This window comes from Limulus polyphemus, unplaced genomic scaffold, assembly GCF_000517525.1.
Source record: "Limulus polyphemus unplaced genomic scaffold, Limulus_polyphemus-2.1.2 Scaffold98, whole genome shotgun sequence".
In the NCBI taxonomy this organism is placed as follows: Eukaryota; Metazoa; Arthropoda; class Merostomata; order Xiphosura; family Limulidae; genus Limulus; species Limulus polyphemus.
This window is the reverse complement of record NW_013665708.1, coordinates 453,074-474,627: the sequence shown is the minus strand read 5'-3', so window position 1 is coordinate 474,627 and position 21,554 is coordinate 453,074. Positions and strand designations below refer to the sequence as shown.

Here is a 21,554-nt window from a genome sequence, read left to right as displayed (position 1 = left end):
AAACTTCGTTTTCCGTCGAACACATCGATTGCTAGTGTATGTTCAAGTTATTACTTTGAAACATATAATTGCTGTGAAACTTATATTGTTTTAATTAAGTTTAAACATTCTCTGTCAGTTGACGGGTATTTAAACTTGCAAGATTTAATCGAGAACTGACTTGAGAAATGTGCGCTGTTATTCGATTCGTTATGTGTAAAATTGATTACTTCTATATAGCTCAAGATTGTATTAAAATTCCCGTATATAAATATATATAAAGCTTTATTGAGACAATGACTGGAAATACGATAAAATCAACGTTCTGTTTATGTCTAGCAGCAACTGTATGGACTCAATATTTACATGAACCAAAAGTCTTACATTTGCTAGTCCTTGCACCTAAAGCAGTCTAAAAAAACGAAACTCGCCCACGTGGTAACGCCCCTTTATTTAAAAACATGAGTGGAATTGAAATTGTAGATGTCGCTCGCCCGGTAATAAAGGCATGTTCAATAGTACATCATACTTCAATAAAGTAAGTGACAGGTATTCAAATAACTATCTCGGGTTTCATGTATCAGGCCTATATGTATCAAGATTAATGAAGTAATAAATATGAGTACCACTATAAACTCCCTTTCTCTCGCTCAAGATATTCAATCATCAGTTTCTGAACAATGGCATGACCTTCTTTTATAGTTGTATTATTACTATGTCGTAACTACAAAGACACTGAAAATTTAAAACCAATGATTTGTTTACGTTGTGCGATTACTCTGTAACAATATGTACCATTCGTTAAATTTAACGAGATTCCTTTTCTATGACGCAGAACAACCTTTTTGATATGCTTCGAAGGGATCGTGTTTGTTGAATTTCGCGCAAAGCTATACAAGGGCTATCTGTCCTAGCCGTCCCCTAATGTAGCAGTGTATGACTAGAGGGAAGGCAGCTAGTCATCATCATCCACCGCCAACTCCTGAGCTACTCTTTTACCAACGAATAGTGGGATTGACCGTCACATTATAACACCCCCACGGCTGAAAGGGCGAACATATTTGGTGGGACGGGGATTCGAACCCACGACCCGTAGATTGCGAGTCGAGCTTCCCAACCACCTGGCCATGCCAGGCCTAGTTTTATGCGGCCCAAGAGAGTAAGTCCAATAATTGACCTGCCCGGTATTAAATGACCTCGAGAAAATAATCGATTAATTGTATTACTGGTGGTTTACGAGGGAGGAATACTTGAGAAAGAAAACGTAGGTACAACATGAGGAATTATGTAAGTGGAACTAATAGAATAAGCAATGAATAGTAATTGGAAGCTCGAAAGGGTTTCTTTTATGGATAAACGTATTTTTGCATAAGCAGAACAAAAAGAATATGTTCAATTGTCTACAGTGGTTTTACAATAAAGATAATATTAGGAGTGAGTCAAACCGATCTTATGTAAAGTGCAAGTTATCCTGTAAATTCCTAACTTCAATCATTCCTGACATTATCGTACCATAGCCATAGGATAGGGAAAGAAACCGCACGTTTAAGCGAACAGTCATGAAGTTAGCCTAACACAAAGTTCGTGTGGATTTGAGTTTCTTATTAAAATCCTTTGACTAAACGAAGTACTCAAAGGAAGGCTAACAGTTGGACAAGCTAGAGAAACTGCAGCTTTGGCAGATCTGTCTACAATATCATTCCAAAATCATCGCGACCAGGAATCCAAACACAAGTAACCTGTCTGGTTATCTTCAGTAACTGTTTATAAATGAGGCGATATAACCACAACAAACCAGAATAATTACTACGTCCATTAGATTTGAAACTATTTGGTAAATGTTCTCTACGCCTTCAAGTCAGGAAAATACAAGATGAATACAAACTAGCTAAGCTATTAAGTTTTCTGAATGACCTGAGAGAAAGGGATTTCATCAGTTTCAAGTTGCCTTCCCAATGTTTGGGGCACGAGGCTCATATATGTAAATGTTCACGAAGTCTTGATACTCATGGATAATCAAGAGAGATTATCAAATAAACTGAAATACTAGAAAAGAAACAGGTGCGATTCTCCACACTATTTGTGGCTTCAGATGGCTTGCTCGTAGAATCACTGCACAAATTCATTTCCTAGCTTGGAATCTAAATGATAGTTAGTTCATTTGGCTTTCAGTTTCCTCATTTGTAACCTGCAGTTTAAAGTCACCCTCACAGCTGAACAGTTTATATCCAGCCGTATCAACTTGGAGGTCAATATGATGGTCAGCTAAGTTCCCAGACAGGTAAACTGTTCTACTATTGTCTCTTTCTCCTCTGACTTACTGTGAACAGCCATAAAAGTCTGTGTAGCAACCTTCTTGTCATTAGCTGGATCAAGAACACGTGAAATATGCTCTAACTGTCTGCTGAATCACTTATCACCTTATCTTTTCATCCCTGGTCCATCCAGTGTACATAATTACCATTATTAACTTATAGTTTTAGCTTATCAACATGTTCAAAATGCTTTTATTTACCCCATGACCATGCGACTCGTAGCCTGATGGACTGAGCTGTCTAAAGGTCATGACCAATTGTATTTACGACTATTGTCTGAAGAAAAAGAACCTATAACTCTAACAGGATTCTCCCTGGCAAGATCGATTTATCTTATGGTAGTACACACAATACAGTATTCTGACCACCTTTCAATGTCTTGACACCGACAAGAACATAATAGTCATTTTCACATGTTGGTAGTAGTGCATGAAACGTTTGGTAACCACCAGTTTTTGTAGCATGTAAAGTCGAAATATGTTCTTTATCAAAGTTCTTAGGGATCAACGGCTGTATCATTGATTATATACTTAGTTTATGTGATTCACAGCACACTATCATGCTCTCGTAAGTGTTTATTCGAGTATCAAAGTTTTAGTGAGTCCATGTTCTAGCTCACCTTACTATTCGGCAAGATAGTTCTTCAGTTGCATCTCCAAAATCTACTGATGCGTCATTTGTAGAGTCCATCAATTAGTGAAATAATCACTTGTTGTATGATTCATTATCACCCCTGCAGCAATGTCCAAGATCCAGATATTCAGCACAATGCTATACAATAAATTTGTATTCCTATATTATTATAATCCAATGTGTAATCATATTTTCTAAGTTTTGAAGGTCAATTCACCAGCCATTTTAGCGATTATTGGTTCACATTGTGCAGTACTGCATGTTCATGTTTGAATCCACTTTTGAGTCATGGTTTAGAAAGAATTGACAAATTTCGCTGAGAGTAAGCTAACAGTGAAGCCTTAACCAAAGCTAATTTTAGTGTTGAATTTGGTTGTTCACATTTTTCAATCTACATAAAATGGGTATCAGCCTTTATCAGAATAGAAAAACAGTAGTTGAAGTATTATGTAGGCTGAGTATCATGATATGAAATTCATACATGTTCACTGAAATGCCGAAAGTAGTTTAGGTCTGCTTTCATTATTCAGTTTGATTTGCGAGTAGCAGGATACCTATGCATGGAACAAACTGATACTTTACAGCACATCTACACATTCGTCTGCTCGTGATCAAAGAAAGAAATAAAAGTCCATTAAGAAGCTTGGACTGATGATCCATTGTTCTCAGGAGCAGTCCATACTGCTTAAAATATCCTTGAAACAAAATATTCGAACGAACAGAAAAGAATAATGTGTTCCATCAATAGCGATCAAGAAATATCTTCAACAAAATATTACAAATTTTCCTGTCAGATGATATAATTTATATTTATGTCGACCAATGAGACACGTACCGTCTACGAAGAGTTAGAGGAGCCTTTGAAGCCAGAACATGTAAGGCAGAAATAGGAGTACCATATATTGCAGCCAAACAAACGCGTAAAGGCACATGGTGGATACGGTAGAGCATGTGGAGTTTACAGAAAGGGCCAGAATCATAGAGACTGCATTCATATTCTAACTTAAAACGAGTGTGTGTTTGTGAATATGAGGTATCTTCAGTGGGCTCTACATGACCAATGGAATCTTGCGTGGGATCCATTAGATGCTTCTACTTCCCTTGTAGGTGATCTGTATTGGTGGTTGGACAAGACTCACATGCCAGCAGTGTTCTGCATTGTGTGTTTTTTTATAGCAAAGCCACATCGAGCTATCTGCTTGTTCACCGAGAGGAATCCAACCCCTGATTTTAGCGTTGTAACTTAAAACGAATCAAAGTTCGATGCAACATCAAGTATTTGTGTGAAAAAAAAACATACATGAACGTTGAGCTAATATCGCTGCCAAAAATAGTTAAACAAATCTCTTGTATGGATCACATTTACATGTTTTTATAGGTGCAAAATACGATGCTATATTTGATCAGAAATCAGGTTTAAGAGGCAGATATGTATATAGTACGCTTGGTTTGTTTTGAATTTCGCGCAAAGAAACACGAGGGCTACCTGCGCTAACTGTCCCTAACTCAGCAGTCATACACTAGAGGAAAGGCAGCCGTACAACACTACCCACTGCTAACTCTTGGGATACTCTTTTACCAACGAACAATAGGATTGACTGTCACAATATAACGTCCTCATGGTTGAAAGGGCGAGCATGTTCGGTGATGGGGATGCATTATAAATCATTTAAATGTGCTTAGGGAAGTTTCTGGATGATAAATGAGCCATATTTCATTGTCTCTTAGCTCCAGCATATAATTTAATTTAGGGGGGATAAGAAATGACTTAAACACTAAAGTTGATGAAAAGCATTTTAAATCCTGAACTATAGAAAATACCAACAAGTTTTCATCGGAATTCAAAACTAAATATTTTCACATGTAAAAATACAGAAATGTTAGACGTAGCAAATAGGCTCTCTATGGGTTTGTTATCTTCATGTTACAAATTAACCAAAATCACTGATTCTTCCTATCATGTCACTTATTTTTCTGAAAAAACAAAAACAAAATACCTGCAGTACTTCGAATTCTTTTAGGGAGGATTAGAGTAAATTAATCTATGATACCCTGGGCGTGGTCAAATACATCAATCGAAAGGGTTTTACCTCCTGAGTCCAAAACTGTAATTAGATATCAAATCGGTCAAGATATGACGGAGCTATGAGCTAAAAGTTTGTACTTGAAAAAAAATTCAAGAGACATTCTTTGAGCCGCTATGCCGCGGCTAGAAATCAATTAGCACACAATAAATGGTTAATGATAAGGAGGAGTGTGCTCAATCAAAAATAGATAAATGTAAAAATCATACTAATTCCACATTCTTATTGACCTTTAAATAAGCACATTTTCAGAATTAAAGACTATATAGTTGTATAATGAAATGATACAAGTATTTTAAGTGGTCTGTTAAAGTACGTTCCCCTGACCTTGGTTTCGCAAAATAATAGTCAGGAAGATCAGAAATCGCAAAAGTAATTTAATGGGTTTTATGTACTAAAAGCAAAAAGTTCTTATCTTGAATACAGATTCAGTACTTGAAAACTATTATATTTGAATAACAATATCTTTATTCAGATATACTTAGTAATATGTTTTGAAAATATGTTTGTGTACGTGTTCTGTAGTTAGGTAACTTTCTTGTGAACAGGATGCAAGTAGTCATAAATTTGCGACAATTTTCGCCTTAGGCTGAGGCTGTTTATATCACACAGTTATGATCTACATGATCTTGTGCTATCACTTCCCTAGGGTATGGGTTATACCAAAATGGAGGGGTGCTACGAATGTGTGTGTGTGCAAAATAATATGATGGAGGTTGGGAATCATAAAAATGTAGAAATATGGGGTGGCTGAATTCTACTACAAGGTTATTTTAACACCTGTAATTTACGTCAACATATTATGGGTGACTGCCTTCTGACAACTGGCTACAGACAGCGAAAGGCAGTAGGAGTTGAGACGTTGTGGGTCAAAGCGCTCAACTGATGGTCCCTAATTTGATCTTCCGTAACGGCTAACTAGTTTGACATATGCGTTTGGATTATGTCTGACAGATGGAATATCCCTGACGCCTTTGGGTGCTATGATCCAGACATTATCCATTACGAGATAAAGGATAATAACAGGAACTAGCAATGGACAGCTTTTTTGTCACTCTTATAATATGCATCTCGGTTTATATATACACGTATTATCCGTTATGAATTTTAGGGATCACAACAAGGACTGGTGATGGAAAAATTAATTTTGATTTTTTAGTTTCTTTGTACTGATTGTGTTCCATGCTTGTATAATAAACAAGAAATTGAGCAAAATAATGTCACAGCTATATTTCAAATTGTTCTGCACATTGATAAAAAGTGCCAGGTTCGTTATCCCAAACCATCACATTATAACGTCTGAAAGGGCAAGCATGTTTGGTGGGATGGGGATACGAACCCACGACCCTCAGATTGCGAGTCGAGCGCCCTAACCACCTGACCATGCCGGACCCTACACTTTGGGATACGCTGGTTTACTACATATGAATTCGTCCATATTCTCAATACCAAAGTGCTACAATCTAACACCAAATAAAAGGAATGTACACTCACCTTATATACGCTTGTGGCAGGTGGTCTTCTCCTTACATCTGTTGAAAAGAAGAAATAAATAGCGCTATAGTAAAATACAGTGATTTAAAACGTTAAATGTTTGAATCATACATTCTGTAGGAGCTCGTGTGTTAATAATCTTCAGGGTGGAACGACGAGTTTAGTTGAAATGATCGCCATATAATTAGTTAGTGCGTTTACTTAAAGCACTTCTTCTAATTTACTTACAGTCATCTCTTTTACAACAGATGGTGAATATAACACGTTCTTGGATCTGTGGATAAACGCAGGAAGAACATTAAGTTCTGACCTTGGTGACTTTCTGATGAACAGTTTATTCTTTATACAAGTTAACGCTCATGAACCATGAATGAGGGTTAAATAAACCCCAACAGCATCTCTGTATATAGCGATACATTCCCCATCCCCATTTTTCGTCGTTTTGCATATTTTCTACGAATGAACGGTCGACAATGAACAATATTTTATGTTCATTGTTAAGAACCACTATATTCGAAGAATACGATTCAAACCTATTACTAACCTCAGATTACAGCCAAATGTTCACATATTTTGATCTGTTTTTTAGAGAGAAAATGGGCAGTTCTATTTAGTATGTATAAGATCACCATTATGATACAAAAACCTGTCTTCTAACCGTAAAAATCTGTGAAAAAATTTAGGTTTGTGGAAAACAATAAGATAATTGACAACCGAACAAAGAAGTTTCCGAGTAAACTCTTGAGTTATAATACTTCTGAATTATATGTTTAAGTTTTAAATTTGTACAAAAGCCGTAATTGTGTTTCTTTCCAAATATCTGGATTATTTTCACTTTCACTGCGTATGCGTATATCATCGTATATATAAGTATATGATAAAAAGAAAAACTGGTTCACTCACAATTGTAAATCAATAGCTAATGAATAGTACAGAAAAATTAAATTCTCTCAAACAATTTGTACACTGGATTGAAAGAACTGAAGGATTTATCTTTCCCAGCAGGATATATATAATATATACTTGCACCTTACTCTTAAGACTAAAAGATGCAATAAAATATATGATTAAGTTAGAAGTATTTTGCGTAGTTCGTGGCATAATCGTGCAGAAAACACAATAATTAAGACAAGAATCTCATCCTAATGAAATCCTTGATCATGTAAGCATGAAATAACAACGATAAGGTCTTGGGTTGCCTATTAGTTTACACACACAGAAAGCAAAGGCAATAGTAACCTCTACTTCTAGTACACTTTAAACATGTATAGAAACCACAAAATTGCCAACTTCTAAAGGTTTACCCTGAATAAACTTTCAGAGATGTGTTAGGCAACAGTTGTGTGGAATATAAAGGTATTGTTCCCACAATGCTATTGCTCTAAGCATCACACAAGTGACACCTTATGGCATTCTCGGAGCAATTTACAGCGCCAACTGGGCATGAAGCATGACCAATTATCAACATTGTGCAATTGTAACACAGTTCTTTTGATATTGGAAAGGAAGTCAAATTGGTCTTAAGATGTTTGAGCCGTGAAGGCTCTTGATCTGTACCGACCTTGGCGGGAATTTAACAGTCCTTGACGTAACTAGTGAAAGTCACATGATAAAGTTTTATTTCTTGTAACCATCGTCGTCGAATAAACTATCTGTTTCGGTATAAGAATTTAACTGCCAATGAATTTATTGTGACTGTAAAGTTCAGATACAAACTTTTTGGTTCACGATAATTTTTATTTACATAAATTTGTAAATATTAGGTATTATCTCAGTGATTCATATACATGTATATAATTCATATACATGTAACACATAATGTAACATAATGTAAGATACACCAGATGTAAAGCTAGATTTTCTTGCCTTTCATAATAACATTCTCTGGTTGATATAATTCTTACAAGAGTGTAAAACGTGTGTCAATAGAATCAGAAAAAAATTATTAGCAAAAAAAAATATGCAGTAAAAGAAATTCTAAAGCAAATTGGTCTTTATGAGTTTTTGTTTAAAAGTTACCTTTATACTGTGGTAAATGAATACTTTATTAAACAGAACAAGAAAAGAAGTTTTGAAACAACTATAACCAAATATTTATTTCTGACTCACAAATCTTATATTTTTATATAGTTCAAGAATTTAATACTACACAAAAAACTGGTACTTGGCGTACAAAACGTGGTCTTTTTTGTATTTGAACGCACGAAGTTTATAAAATGTAAAACCAATCAGGATCACTTCTGCTGCCCTACAGTTAAGTGACCTACTCATTTCATACGCTGTATCGGATTTTTAGGTTCGATTTTTTGGGGCCCGGGAGGCTCAGGTACACCTTCCACCTCTTCGCACCCCCAAGAGTAGGTTTTTGCTCTTTTACTTTTGTTATTTTTACAGTTGTGTCAGATGTTTCAGATTACATGTTTAATTTGTTTTTCTTCTAAGGTTATTTCGATACTTTTTTATTGTTGAAGACTTCTGCTTCTCGGTATTGTAGTTTGATGGAGTTGACAATGCAAGATGTCTCCACGAGCTCTGCACTAATGGTGATGTGTGCAGGTTGCTGAAGTTTTATTTATTTTTTCCGGTGATACTTCCCACAGTTACGCAATGGTAGACTTATTTATTTAGCGTCCGTAAATAAGACTTCGCATTGCCCTTATTATGGGCTGATATAATAAATTTTACATACTTACATCACACAAATCGCTGATGTAGGTTTGAACAAAGCCGACGTTCACACTACAGTCCACTGCAGTAATAATGTAATATATAAAATTCAACTTATTTTAGTACACATTAAATAAAACCCTTTTAAAATAAAATTATAAATGTATCAGAAAAAATCTGTAATGCCTAGTTACCCCTAGTACTAAGTGGCCGTTTTAATAATGTTATTTAGTTTGTTTAATAGGGAGAGGTACTTATGATCCTCTCCATCATGCATAATATAAGTTGTTCATCAGGTAGTTTTTATTTTAATTTTTCTTATAATATTTGAGCGAGTTTTCAAAAAAGTCTGACAGATAACTGAGGGGTGATTGAGTATGTACGCAAAAAGGTTAAACCTTATACACTTTTGTGAGTATAAAGTTTTGTGTTTTCTGTAGATGTTTCACCTGTGTGTTAGAAACGTTCAAGCATGATGTGCAGGCGTATTCTATGACTAACATGTGTTTTATATACTTTGAGTGGAGTGTCCAGTGAAACTTCTTGATTGTTACCTCGCTCTAAGCCGCATCCGATATTTATTACTGTCAATATGTTTACACCACGTTAATTTTGAATCGTAAGTTAATCCTAAGAATTTTCTTTGCAGCTGTGGCGACTTCGAGGATTGTCCCATCTAGATATATTAGGGGGTTTTGTTGATTTTGTGAATAATATTGCCTGTATTTTATAGGTGTTTATTTTAATGCCCCGTTTGTTACAAAATTGTTCTATTTCGTGTAGTTGTTTGTGTATTGTATAATGCTACCTAGACTGGTTTGTTTCGTTTTGAATTTCGCGCACAGCTACTCGATGTCTATCTGCGCTTGTAGACCCTGATGTAGCAGTGAAAGCAGGGAAGGCAGCTAGCTAGTCAACATCATAACCGCCAACTCTTTTACCAACCGTCACATTATAACGTCTCCACGGTTGAAAGGGTGAGCATGTTAGGTGACGGAGATTCGAACCTGCGATCCGCAGATTGCGAATCGAGCGCCCTAACTACCAGGCCAGGCCCACCTGCCTAGACTATTCACTTATGAGGTTAAGTAAGTAATTCTGAACGAATCTGATAGCTGTGTGGGGCGTCTCAATGACTGGAAGGATAAATCAAGGTCAGTTAAACCTATTCCACAACACGTGATACCCACCAAACACCTCAAGTACAAAAGACACTTTAAGTTCACTGGTCTGATCAAACGTGACAAACCGATCGACTGATCTAGTAAGAGACACCAGATCTAACGACGCTTTCAAAACCTGGGTATCAATGGCATACAGAAATACAGATATTAACATGATTTTTAATTCACGTTTCTGCGAATCAGTGATATTGCTTCTTGGTCGCCACTGAACAGTCTGATGGTATTGGTTTGTTTGTTTAAAGTTACGCACAAAGCTACACAATGGGCTATCTGTGCTCTGTCCACCACGAGTATCTAAACCCGGATTCTAGCGTTGTAAGTCCGCAGACATACCGCTGTGCAACTGGGGGGGCTGATGGTATTGGTGCTCTAAAGTGTCTACAAACAAATGAACAAAGTTACACAAAAAACCTTAACATAAGCTCTTGAACTATAATCATTTATTTCCCACTGTTTTATAGTCCCCCGGGGGTCAACAGTATGTATATGGACTTACAACACTACATTCCGGGGTTCGAGTCCTCGCGGTAGGCAGAGTGTACATAGCTCAATGTGTGGCTTTGCGCTAAAAAAAACAAATAAAAAGTCCCCCAGTCCTCTGAAAATCCCTTTTTTTTTGTTTTACAATGTTATATTTATTCTGCATAGCATACACTACAGTTTTTGCAAAACATCTGAACCTAACCTATATAAAAGCCAGTGTGTGTCACGTCACCTCACACTTGATTTCTCGAAATAGGAAGAGTCATAAGTGCCAAAATACATTTATCCAGATAGAATAGTTCGATTACTATCTGCCCATTACGATTTTAGTGACGGGAGTGCAAGGGTGCCGTGAAACCTTATAAGTGTAGTGAGTGTTGGTATAATAAGCCTAAAGTAAAGACGTAGTGTGGGATCAAATAGCTTAGAGCCAAGTGAATAAAATTTATCATGAAAGTAAAAATATCGATTCAATTTTAAACTTAAATCGTTTCTGGATTAAGCTATTTTCTGTTATATCACCAACGTTTTTAATAATAAAAAAAAACGAACCTCTTTAACCAACGGAGACTCTAAATTAAAAAATCAAGAAATATTTTTTCCAATTTTGTTGTCTATACATTTCATTTTATACTTTCAGTACACAGACTAACAACAATCTTAGGTTATACTTTTATTGCTAAGTAACATGATATAAAAGCCATTGTTGGAACGTAGTGTTACCAAAACGCACTGGCTTTTCTATATATTAGAAGTTATTAATCTGTTTTTACCAATAATTATTTTACGAATACGCCAGGGTAAACTATGGGGTGGGGGTGACAGTACTTGCCCCGTCATTTTACGATAGTGAAGTATAAAAGCGACTTTCCGACTGAATATATTAAAAAAAAATACAGATATAGAAACAACTGAGATATAATCAGAATTTTCCCTAGAAGTACTAATCGGAAATCTGAACATCAAAATCAGGTTATTTTTACCAATGCACAGAAAGAACAAAAAAAAGTGAATTCATAAATCGTAATGTCACCACAGTACTCGTTTAAAAATATAAGACTAGTGTCACGTTAATAAAAACGTGTAATCTGTCGAAATCGGAAGATTAATTCTATTAAATTTTTTAACTCTTTCGATTCAAAATTTATAAAAAATAAACATGTTTTACGTTATCTCACCGATTTGAAAAGGATCTTACATTAACCCTCAAAAACAATTTTCGTTATATACTCCTGAGGTGCACCACTGTACAATGCTATTATGAAAACCAACTTTCCAACTTTTAACCGAAGATACGCGTGAAAAAAAAAGTTTATTCTTACTTTACATAGCATGCCTTGCTACACATAAGGTAAGAAAAACGTAACGCACACAATAGTTAACACATCTGTTCATTATTTGTGGATGTTTGTTTTCTTCACCAAAACGTGTGACATCAGTGAAGAAATGAAACAATCTGAAAATGACGTAGAGGATTAATTTATTCTTTGATTAACTACTTCCTCTGCAGTGGACTAGTTTCGCCGAATTCACGTCTCATCAGTACTTGGGAGAATGTAGTAAATAAATATATCAAGCCTCATACTGTGATGGAATATAAACAACTTGTGGTTTTGATGTAGTCAGCAGAACAATAATGAATAATTAATTGTGACAGTATAGTCACGTTATTCAAACAGCTAGAGTATTTTAGGTTATTAGTGGCGACTGAAGGTCTACATATCAAAACCTACATCTGTTCCATTGTTATATGTGTGCTTATTAATTTGACACATATGTGAACGATATTTTTTATGCTACTAATAATGACATAATTGAAGACTGCCACATTTTCTCATCCTAATTATCTGAAGATTCAGATACCCGTCATTATGATATGGAGGTCGCTTTTCAATTATTTTCTGAGAAGGGATTAGTTCTTTTAGATAATGCCAGTTCAGATCAAAAGTCGGAACCCAATTCTGCGGACAAGGGAGGCAAAGCAGTTTAAGTGAATATAAGTGCTTTCTTTTAAATGTTACTATTTTTTATGACACGCCGAACTTGAAAGGGAATATATATATATATATATAGCGTGAGAGAAAGATACAGAATTTTCAAAACATTACTTTGAATTCATTGGTTTGCGGAAGGTGTAGAGGGCAGAACTTAAGAGAGCAATCGCGTTTTGTATGGCAATAAACCCTAGCATGCAGAAATACAGATATTAACATGATTTTTAAATTCTGGTTAAGAAATTAGCACACAGGATCACTTACAAAATTTGTAATGTTTTCAAACGAGACCCAAAGCTCGAGCGCTTAGGATAGCGCTCGAGTTTTGGGTCTCGTTTTTGAATTCAAGTTTCTGCGAATCAGGTGACAATGTTTTATTTGATATATATATATATATATATATATGCATGTGTGGGCAAGCGTTGCCTTTTCTGTAATCTAAAAACCTCGGTCTTTTCCATTATCGTAGGCCTATTGACCGTCACATTATAACGTCCTCACGGCTGAAAGGGCGAGCATGTTCAGTGTGACGGGGATTCGAGCGCTCTAACCACCAGGCCAGCACAGGCCCTGACTTCTAGTATTTTATGTGAATAACCATGTAAACTTATAACGTCATCCAAGTTTAATGCCACCAAAATAACTCAAAATACATAATAATATCTGAACTAATACTGAAAAATCATTTTTCAAACATATTATTATATAAGTATAATCATACAAGTAATTGATAATACGTTTAGAAAATATCAAAGCTTCTTCATGTATAGCATAGAAATTTTACTTTTTTTCAGTGCAAAGTAATAATTCCAGAGACATTCACTCACTCGATCTCATGTATATTTCCATTACGAATAAACTGCACAAAACAAATTAAAGGAATAATTAAAACTTACAATATCAGTTATTACTAAGCAATACCAGTGTTAAAAATAATATCAATTGCTAATTTAGTTCACTTCAATCAAATCAGGCATCTAATTATTACCCATATGATCTGAAATGCCAATGACTGGACACCAAGCTTACGGTCTTAAATAAACATCGGTTATAACATTACACTTGAGTATGAATTATGATCACCAATAGCAGCAAAAAAAAACAAAAAAAACCTAGCCACAATGTTGTATGCATGAATTTTAAACGTCGTTAATGACCTAAGGTACCCTTGAACACTCCTCTGAAAGATCTGTTTTCAGGGTATCTTTAGCATCTGGAGATACCACGCGTTCTCAAGAGTACCTCATACATGAAGTTCGGAGAGAGTGCAACAAATTGCAGTTGATCAGTTTTTAATTTTTCAGGGAATATGTCGACCAGTTTAGCAATGTGGGGACAGACATTATCATTCATTTGACTAAGATGAGATCAACCACATCGATATATGCAACAGAGAGGGTTGCAAAATGTGGCCCTTTTAAAGCTTGGTATTAATTGTATCATATTGCGAAAAATAAAGGTTGGTACTTCCACAGCACACTAACACTGCTGCCATGTTCGTCACATTCGTGTATGAAAATGAGGTTGGAATTAGTTCCACTGTCTGAATAAACGCTTGTTATCTGACAGCCGGGTGGATCACGACTAACATATATAAATAATATTTACATATGCCATTAGTCCACTGGATGAGTTTTTGGCCTCATTGCAAGTTAGCTATTATGTGTCTTGCTGGGCATTTCCATAAAGGCCGCCCTGGTGAAGCATGTTTCTATTCATCTGTACACTGACACGGTGTCCAACTGCGGCTGCGAACACCTGATTCAGTTGCGGATCAGGTACCCTATGTTTGCGAGAAGCAAGATAGTGGTCGTATGCCTGTGAGTGAGGCTGTCTGCCTTGTCCAAGTGCCCATGCAAAACTGGTTTCGATGTGATTCCATATTATGTTAACGACTTATTGATAAACTTTTATCTAAAATACAACAGCCTACTGTGATTGGACGTCTACCATTCGTTCAATAACTTTCCATACATTCAGATATCTTCTTGACTTAAACATGTTTCAAAAATAATTTAGAGCACTTTTTTTGCCATGTTATACTCTGAACCGCATATTAGAATATTGCAAAAGAAAAATATGCCCCCGACTAAAAAGTATGAATCAAGTTTTACAATATTTATTGTGTTTTACTGCATAACCGCAACAACTAGAGATCAGTAGCTAATGCCACTTTTATCTGAGAGAGAGACACATTTTACCTTGTTTATTTTTCACATCATTTCTGGTTTTGTTTAGTTTCTTGTTTGCCTTTTTTTTATATAAATGAAGTTCCAGGTTTCGTGCTGCACTTGAAACTACTTCCTCTACTGTAATGGTGCTCAGTTTGATGGCCTTGATTACCCACTACTGCCTGACAAAGCAATTTTAACGAATTTTCCATAGACCTTAAAGAAGACATTCTGATCCCAGACTGTGATTAAGAAGGAGGACATTCTGATCCAAGACTGTGACTAAGAAAAAAGACATTCTGATTCAATACTGAAGCCATTTCTATGAAGCCCGATATATTTTTGGTACTTTTAACAAAAGCTCACACACTTCAGGTAACACCTCAAAATCGACATTGTTTCCATGAAAATGATAGACAAAGAAACAGAGATCATGGCAATCCCCATTCGACCACATGCTTGACAAATAACTTGGTATAGCTCCAAAAGACTTTCGTGCCTTTGATGTGTTTAAATGTAGGCATATGTAATGGCTTAGTCACAGTCTTGGATCAGAATGTCCTCCTTCTTAATCACAGTCTGGGATCAGAATGTCTTCTTTCTTAATCACAGCCTTCAATGTGCGAATTAGAACCTTGTGTCAAATTAGGTTGAGGTGTGTTTTCAGAGCTCATTGCTCTCCTGCTGTGCGAGTTTCGTCTCTTCTACAGAGAACACTGAAGACAACCTTCTTCTAAATGTTGAGTTATTTCACTTTATGTCGTTTTAAGGGAGCAGCGTGGCCTAGTAGTTAGGGCTTTGGGCTTATAGTCGAAAAGTTGTGGGTTCGAGGCTTGTCTGAAACACGTTGTTGTGACCTTAAACAAGCCACTTTATTCCAATTGCTTCAGTCTACTCGGTTGTCAAATGAATACCAGCGAGTAGTTGGAGATTAACCTGCGATGGTCTGGCATCCCATCCAGCTAGAGGAATGTGTAACCATTCTCATTCGCTTCTGCAATAGGAAGTCGACGTTAAGCACCGGCCTTATGTGCCTTTCGAGGCGTGAAAAAGGATTAACTTCTTTATTACATCGTTTCAACGATCTCGCTGTATGAATACTTTTTTCGGATTTTTTAAAATATATATCTACGTTCCTTCAGCTATTGGATTGTCGAATGGCCACAAGTTCGCCGTGAATTAAATGTATAGGTGATTATCAAGACGCCCGTAGCAACATGGATCTAATCTGCAGCGGGACGCCACTATATCAGTACATATTTATCGTTTACATACCGTGCGATTAACAATTTGTATGTACAGTAAACCGTATGTTTTGTTAGAGTCAATAAAGTTTCAGTGTTCGTCATCCGAAGTCTCTTAGTATTATATATTTGTTTGCTATCGTGATTTTTAATTTCTGAAATTTAAATGAACAGTTTTTCCCTGTTATCTAGTCTGAAAAATGTGATAAATTAATTAGTAAAAAAAAAAGTTTATTAACAAACCTAATTTCTAATATAATCTCTAGTTTTTGTATAGGTGAGAAGTGACTTTAACTTCATACTACTTCAATTACGTTTGTTTGTTCTTGTTTTAATGATTTAGTAAGCATGCTACCTACATATATCACAACTACAAATTTATACCTAGTAATGACCGTAGCTAATTAAATATAATGTTCAAACTATATCACTTAAAATAATAAGACTGTTGTTTTATTTTGGAACGATTTTTATTAATTTTTTTAGTTTTCCCATTTTTGATAAGATGGTTTACATTTTAAATTCTACTAAATTATTACCGAGGCTTATTAATGCGTGATGGTTCTATTTTTAACAAGAGCTAAGCAACAACTTTAAGATGTGAAAAGAATACATCACGGAACGAAGTGGATTCATACTGCGTTTCGCTATACTTCGTTTGGTTTCGTATATACGCCGAGATCAACCATTTGTTTGTATAGATGATTTATCTGTTAAAGCTGCTTTTAGATCAATAACTTGGAGCTTATACATCGCTCACTGTATGTTCTTAGCGTTTGTTTATCATAAACCGAGAGCATGCGGACATACACGTTGTAACTTGTACCGTAGCTTGAGGCCGAGATTCGGTAAGTGGGAAGGAGAAGGTAAATAACCTCAATCGACCTTGAGAGAGCAGTTAAACGTCAAATCCAATAAGTAAGAACTCACATATAAACGTAATAGCATAAACTATTATTCAGTGGGAAATAAGGTTACAAAACAATAGTCTTCCCATTCGCTAATCTCTCATACTTCGACTAAACCAATCTTTCTTAGGTTCTCGAACCAAAACAATGGATAAAAAATGTAATGTAAAACACGTTGTGAAACATCCTGGTAGTTCCCACGTGCCCCTATGTCTATGAACGCAGGTCATGACCCTCGAAATGTTAGGCTTATAAAGGTTCTTTTAAGTCCACCTTAAGTCCACACAAAAATTCCAATTCAGTCTTCCGTATAATGATTTTTTTACTGTATTTGCAATTCAATTGGTCTTACTAAACTCGCTTGTTCCGTCTTGCGCAACAACCGACTATTCAGCGGTCCATGACATCGAAACAACTGTTGATAAACCTCAAAGTTCAGAGGTAAAACGTGACGTGAAGCAACAACACAATCACCACGTGGTCAAACACCTTCATTCATGTCACATTTTGCCAGTTCTAGAATAACCCTCCTACACAAGAAACTAGGATGTTTTACAAGTTGTAAATATTGGCCAAAGGAGAGGTAACATCCATTTTGTGCTTGTTTTTAATGATTATTATAGGTATTTGAGGCCAATGCGATAAATAGGACTTACAGAGTTATTGGTACGATAAGTCAAAATATTGTTATATTACAATATACACAAGAGTGAGGTCAAATAATAATTATTAAACCACAATATTACACACCTAGTGTTAGGATAAGTAATAGCCTATACTCTTAATTTTCTATACAGTTAGTTTTATTAAATCTTATTCGTTGTAATACTTAAATCTTGTTTTTAATTTCGTGAAACATGATTACACTTATGATTAAATAACCAAATACATATATTTTACCTTCCAAATCAATAGAGCTTTTGGCTGACAAACGTGATTTTTAATGGATAACATCTGTTTTATTTGGCAAAAAATGAAATGGCATTGTGCACCTCAGTTACAGAAAAATATAATATGAAAAAGGCATTGGACACGGTATTTCGTGGCAATAAGAGCTTAATAAGTTAATATAATCAGAGTTTCCTCTTTAAATCACCAGGTTCAGATTTAAATGCAGATCTTTCTTCGTTTTTTGGTGACTTTGTATTCAGATAATTCTTTGCTAATAGTAAAAAACCACCATTTTGAAGTAAAATATATCATGCAAATCACCGTTAAAGCAGTAAAATATATATCCTGTAGCTTAAGTCACTGTGAAAGCAGTAAAATATGTATCCCATTGTTTAATTCACTGTTAAAGCAGTAAAATATTCATCCAATAGTTGAATTCTTCGTTAAAGCAGTAAAATATGTATCCTATAGTTGAATTTATCGTTAAAGCAGTAAAATATGTATCCTATTGTTTAATTCATTGTTAAAGCAGTAAAATATGTATCCTATAGTTGAATTCATCGTTAAAGCAGTAAAATATGTATCATATTGTTTAATTCACTGTTAACGCAGCAAAAAGCATGGCCAAGTGGTTAGGCGCGCTCGAATCGCAATTTTAGGGTCGCGGGTTCGAATCCCCGTCCCACCAAACATGCTCGCCCTTTCAGCCGTGGGGGCGTTATAATGTGAACGTTTTACCATTACAAGTGGTAGAAAACAAAAAAGTATTGTGCACTACTAGACACGTGCACTTTGGTTTTCCAAGGTGTCTCTCCACTGCATTTGTTTTTTAGGATCAAACAATTATTTTCCATCATCAGTCTTCGTTGTTGACATTAAGTCATAACGGATAATGTCTTTGGATAATGTCATTGCACCCAAATTGTGTTGGGGATATTCCATCTATCATATAAAATTCAGACGCTGATGTTAAACTAACCAGCAGTTATTGAAAATCAGTTAAGGATTAGGAGTTGAGTGCTCACACCCACATCGTCTCAATTCCTATTGCCTTTCGCTGTTTGCAGCCAGTTGTGGTAGGTAGTTACCCTTAATACTCAGACATAACCTTAAAGTACATATAAAACCACCCTAAAAATTCTACAAGGTGAAACCCTCAACCTTCATCCTTTTATTTACAAAATGATGTTACACAGAACTGAAACACTCTGTTGCTTTATAATTATCTCTTCATATTTTAGTTACAAATTTACGTTTATATCATTACGTTTACATTTCATATAATTAAGGCCTAATTTCTCTAAAGGAGTGAAGTGCATTAGTTCTTTTATACAGGGCAAAAAATTGAAAATAAATCCGATCTCGTGTTTTTTCTTCTATAGTTTTATTCATCTCTTTATACACTTAATTCATAACGAGGTTAAATTAACTAACGACTTTCATCAAACTGTGAGTTACCTAGAGCTGAACAATAGCAAGAGTAATTATATGAAAAACAAGAAAAACGTATTTTAAATTCAAGAAGATTCAACTTAGGCTTATTCAACAACCATATACATATACAAAGCAAGAGCTTCCCTTCAACAGGTGTACCCGAGAACATCACTTTAGGTACAAATTTCGAAGTATGTCTAGGTATAGAGGCCAAAGGTTATATCACTAAAAATGCGGTTATTACCATAATTTATTTTCACGTTACAGGTCGGATTTATAAATATAGTATTCCCATTTCTCAAGCCGTAAAATGGGTCGGCATTTAAAGAATGTATGCATCCCCCCCCCTCAAACACACACATTCTTAAGAGGACGGTGGTATAAGCTCATAGAGATTACAATAAAACCTAAAAGACCACACATATATAGTTTGGTCATATAAAACTAAATTACGTAACGCACTTGTATTTAAGCTCTTCACGCAAAGACTGGTTCCCCAGACTAACTAAGGATAATTAAATAAAAATCCATAGTTGGATCATCGGTAAGTTTCAGGATTTACAGTGCCCGGATTCGGGGTAAGATTGGTGTTATTAGGCCTCTAAATTTAGAAAAGGTTTATTATGCCGTAATCTATACTAATAGGATTATCAAAGTACCACATTCCGGACTTTTATCTTTTCGCCAGTGGCGACTGAATCTGTGGCATACTTAACAAGCGATAATACTCATTGATCTGTGACCCAGGATGTTATTACTTTAGTGAAAAACTACTCAAAATCCTCGTGTTGGGATCCCCACATAGGATCAAACCCCCAAGTTTTAACGTTATAAACCCTAATGCTTAATGGTGAAAAACTGGGAGGGGACATCAGCGTAAAATTGTGAAATAACATTGTTAATTAGTATTTTATTACGAGGTATCCCAAATGTTGTATATAAAATATTGTGTAAAATTGAACTAAACATATAACAATAAGTTGACCATAAGTCGTTTACAAAAACTTCCTAACATTACTAGTTTTATTTTGTACGGATGTATTTTTGAAAAGTTTTCAAAACATGAAAACCGAGTTTACAGTTATAGTTTGAAAACAACTGTAAAATTTCGACCATTTGAAAAACTGTTATTCTTGTTCAAACTACAAAACAAAACAAAAACATAATACACAAACGTCTAAGAATTACAATAAATAAATATCGTATTGCTTTTGTTTCATAAAAGACTAACCACCTGATTAGCAAGTCTCTGATAAGCCTAAGATGCGATAATAGTTTTCTTCTTTAAGTGAAATTTTCTAATTCAGTTTTAAGTATTAAATTTACAGTACTTCTATATAAAAAAATATATATACTAGTTACTTTAATGTAAGATGAAATTATAAATAATCTAATATTATTTCTTAAAGCAGTTTATTTGACGACCTCAAAACCTTAAGAGATAATAACAGCACTTCCCATTTGTTAAGCCTAAGCAGCTATTTGTTGCTAACCGTGGCATTAAGGGCGTCAGAAATGATATGAAAAACCGTGAGGTGTCACAGTCAAAGTTGCCCCAACCTAAATTATTTCCAACCGAGCAAGCCGTCATCGTACAGGACCTTCAACTTGTTTCACTGGCGGGCTTTCGAAACCCCGATTAATAGACTTTTAACTTTTTATCTGTTGGTTGAAAAAATAAAGATATATTTCTTACCAGACTCTGTGACTTGAATATAAAGTTAAAATATATTTCGCCTAAAACTATATCAAGAAAGATAAAAACATTCAAAACCATAAAAGACAACGTCGGACTGAGAGGTTACTTGAAACAACGTTTCTCTCTATATAATTCTTTTGATAGAAGGGTAAATATCCTTCCAAAAAAGTACCAGAATAATTTTGAGATTTTGAGAATGCAGGAAGAATTGTGAATCATGGAAAAGGAGAAAAAGGGAAAATGGCAAAGATGGGAAAGAAAATGGAGAAAAAAAGAAATTTGGAAAACAAGTGAGGGAAAAGAAAAAAAGAGAGGTAGCAAAATAGGCAAAAACATTCGATTTTGTTGCTGAGCTGCGCCACTTTGGACAGTCT

The 21,554-nt window shown here is 35.3% G+C and overlaps 1 protein-coding gene across 1 annotated transcript in view; it reads right to left on the bottom strand.

Annotated features, from left to right (window-relative positions):
• LOC106469631 (protein spire homolog 1-like) overlaps positions 1-21,554 on the bottom strand; it is a 125,790-nt gene that overhangs the window by 49,821 nt on the left and 54,415 nt on the right. The window contains exon 2 of the mRNA XM_022399127.1: positions 6,506-6,543. Coding sequence (XP_022254835.1) covers positions 6,506-6,543 — 38 coding nt within the window. The remainder of the gene's footprint in view (positions 1-6,505; positions 6,544-21,554) is intronic.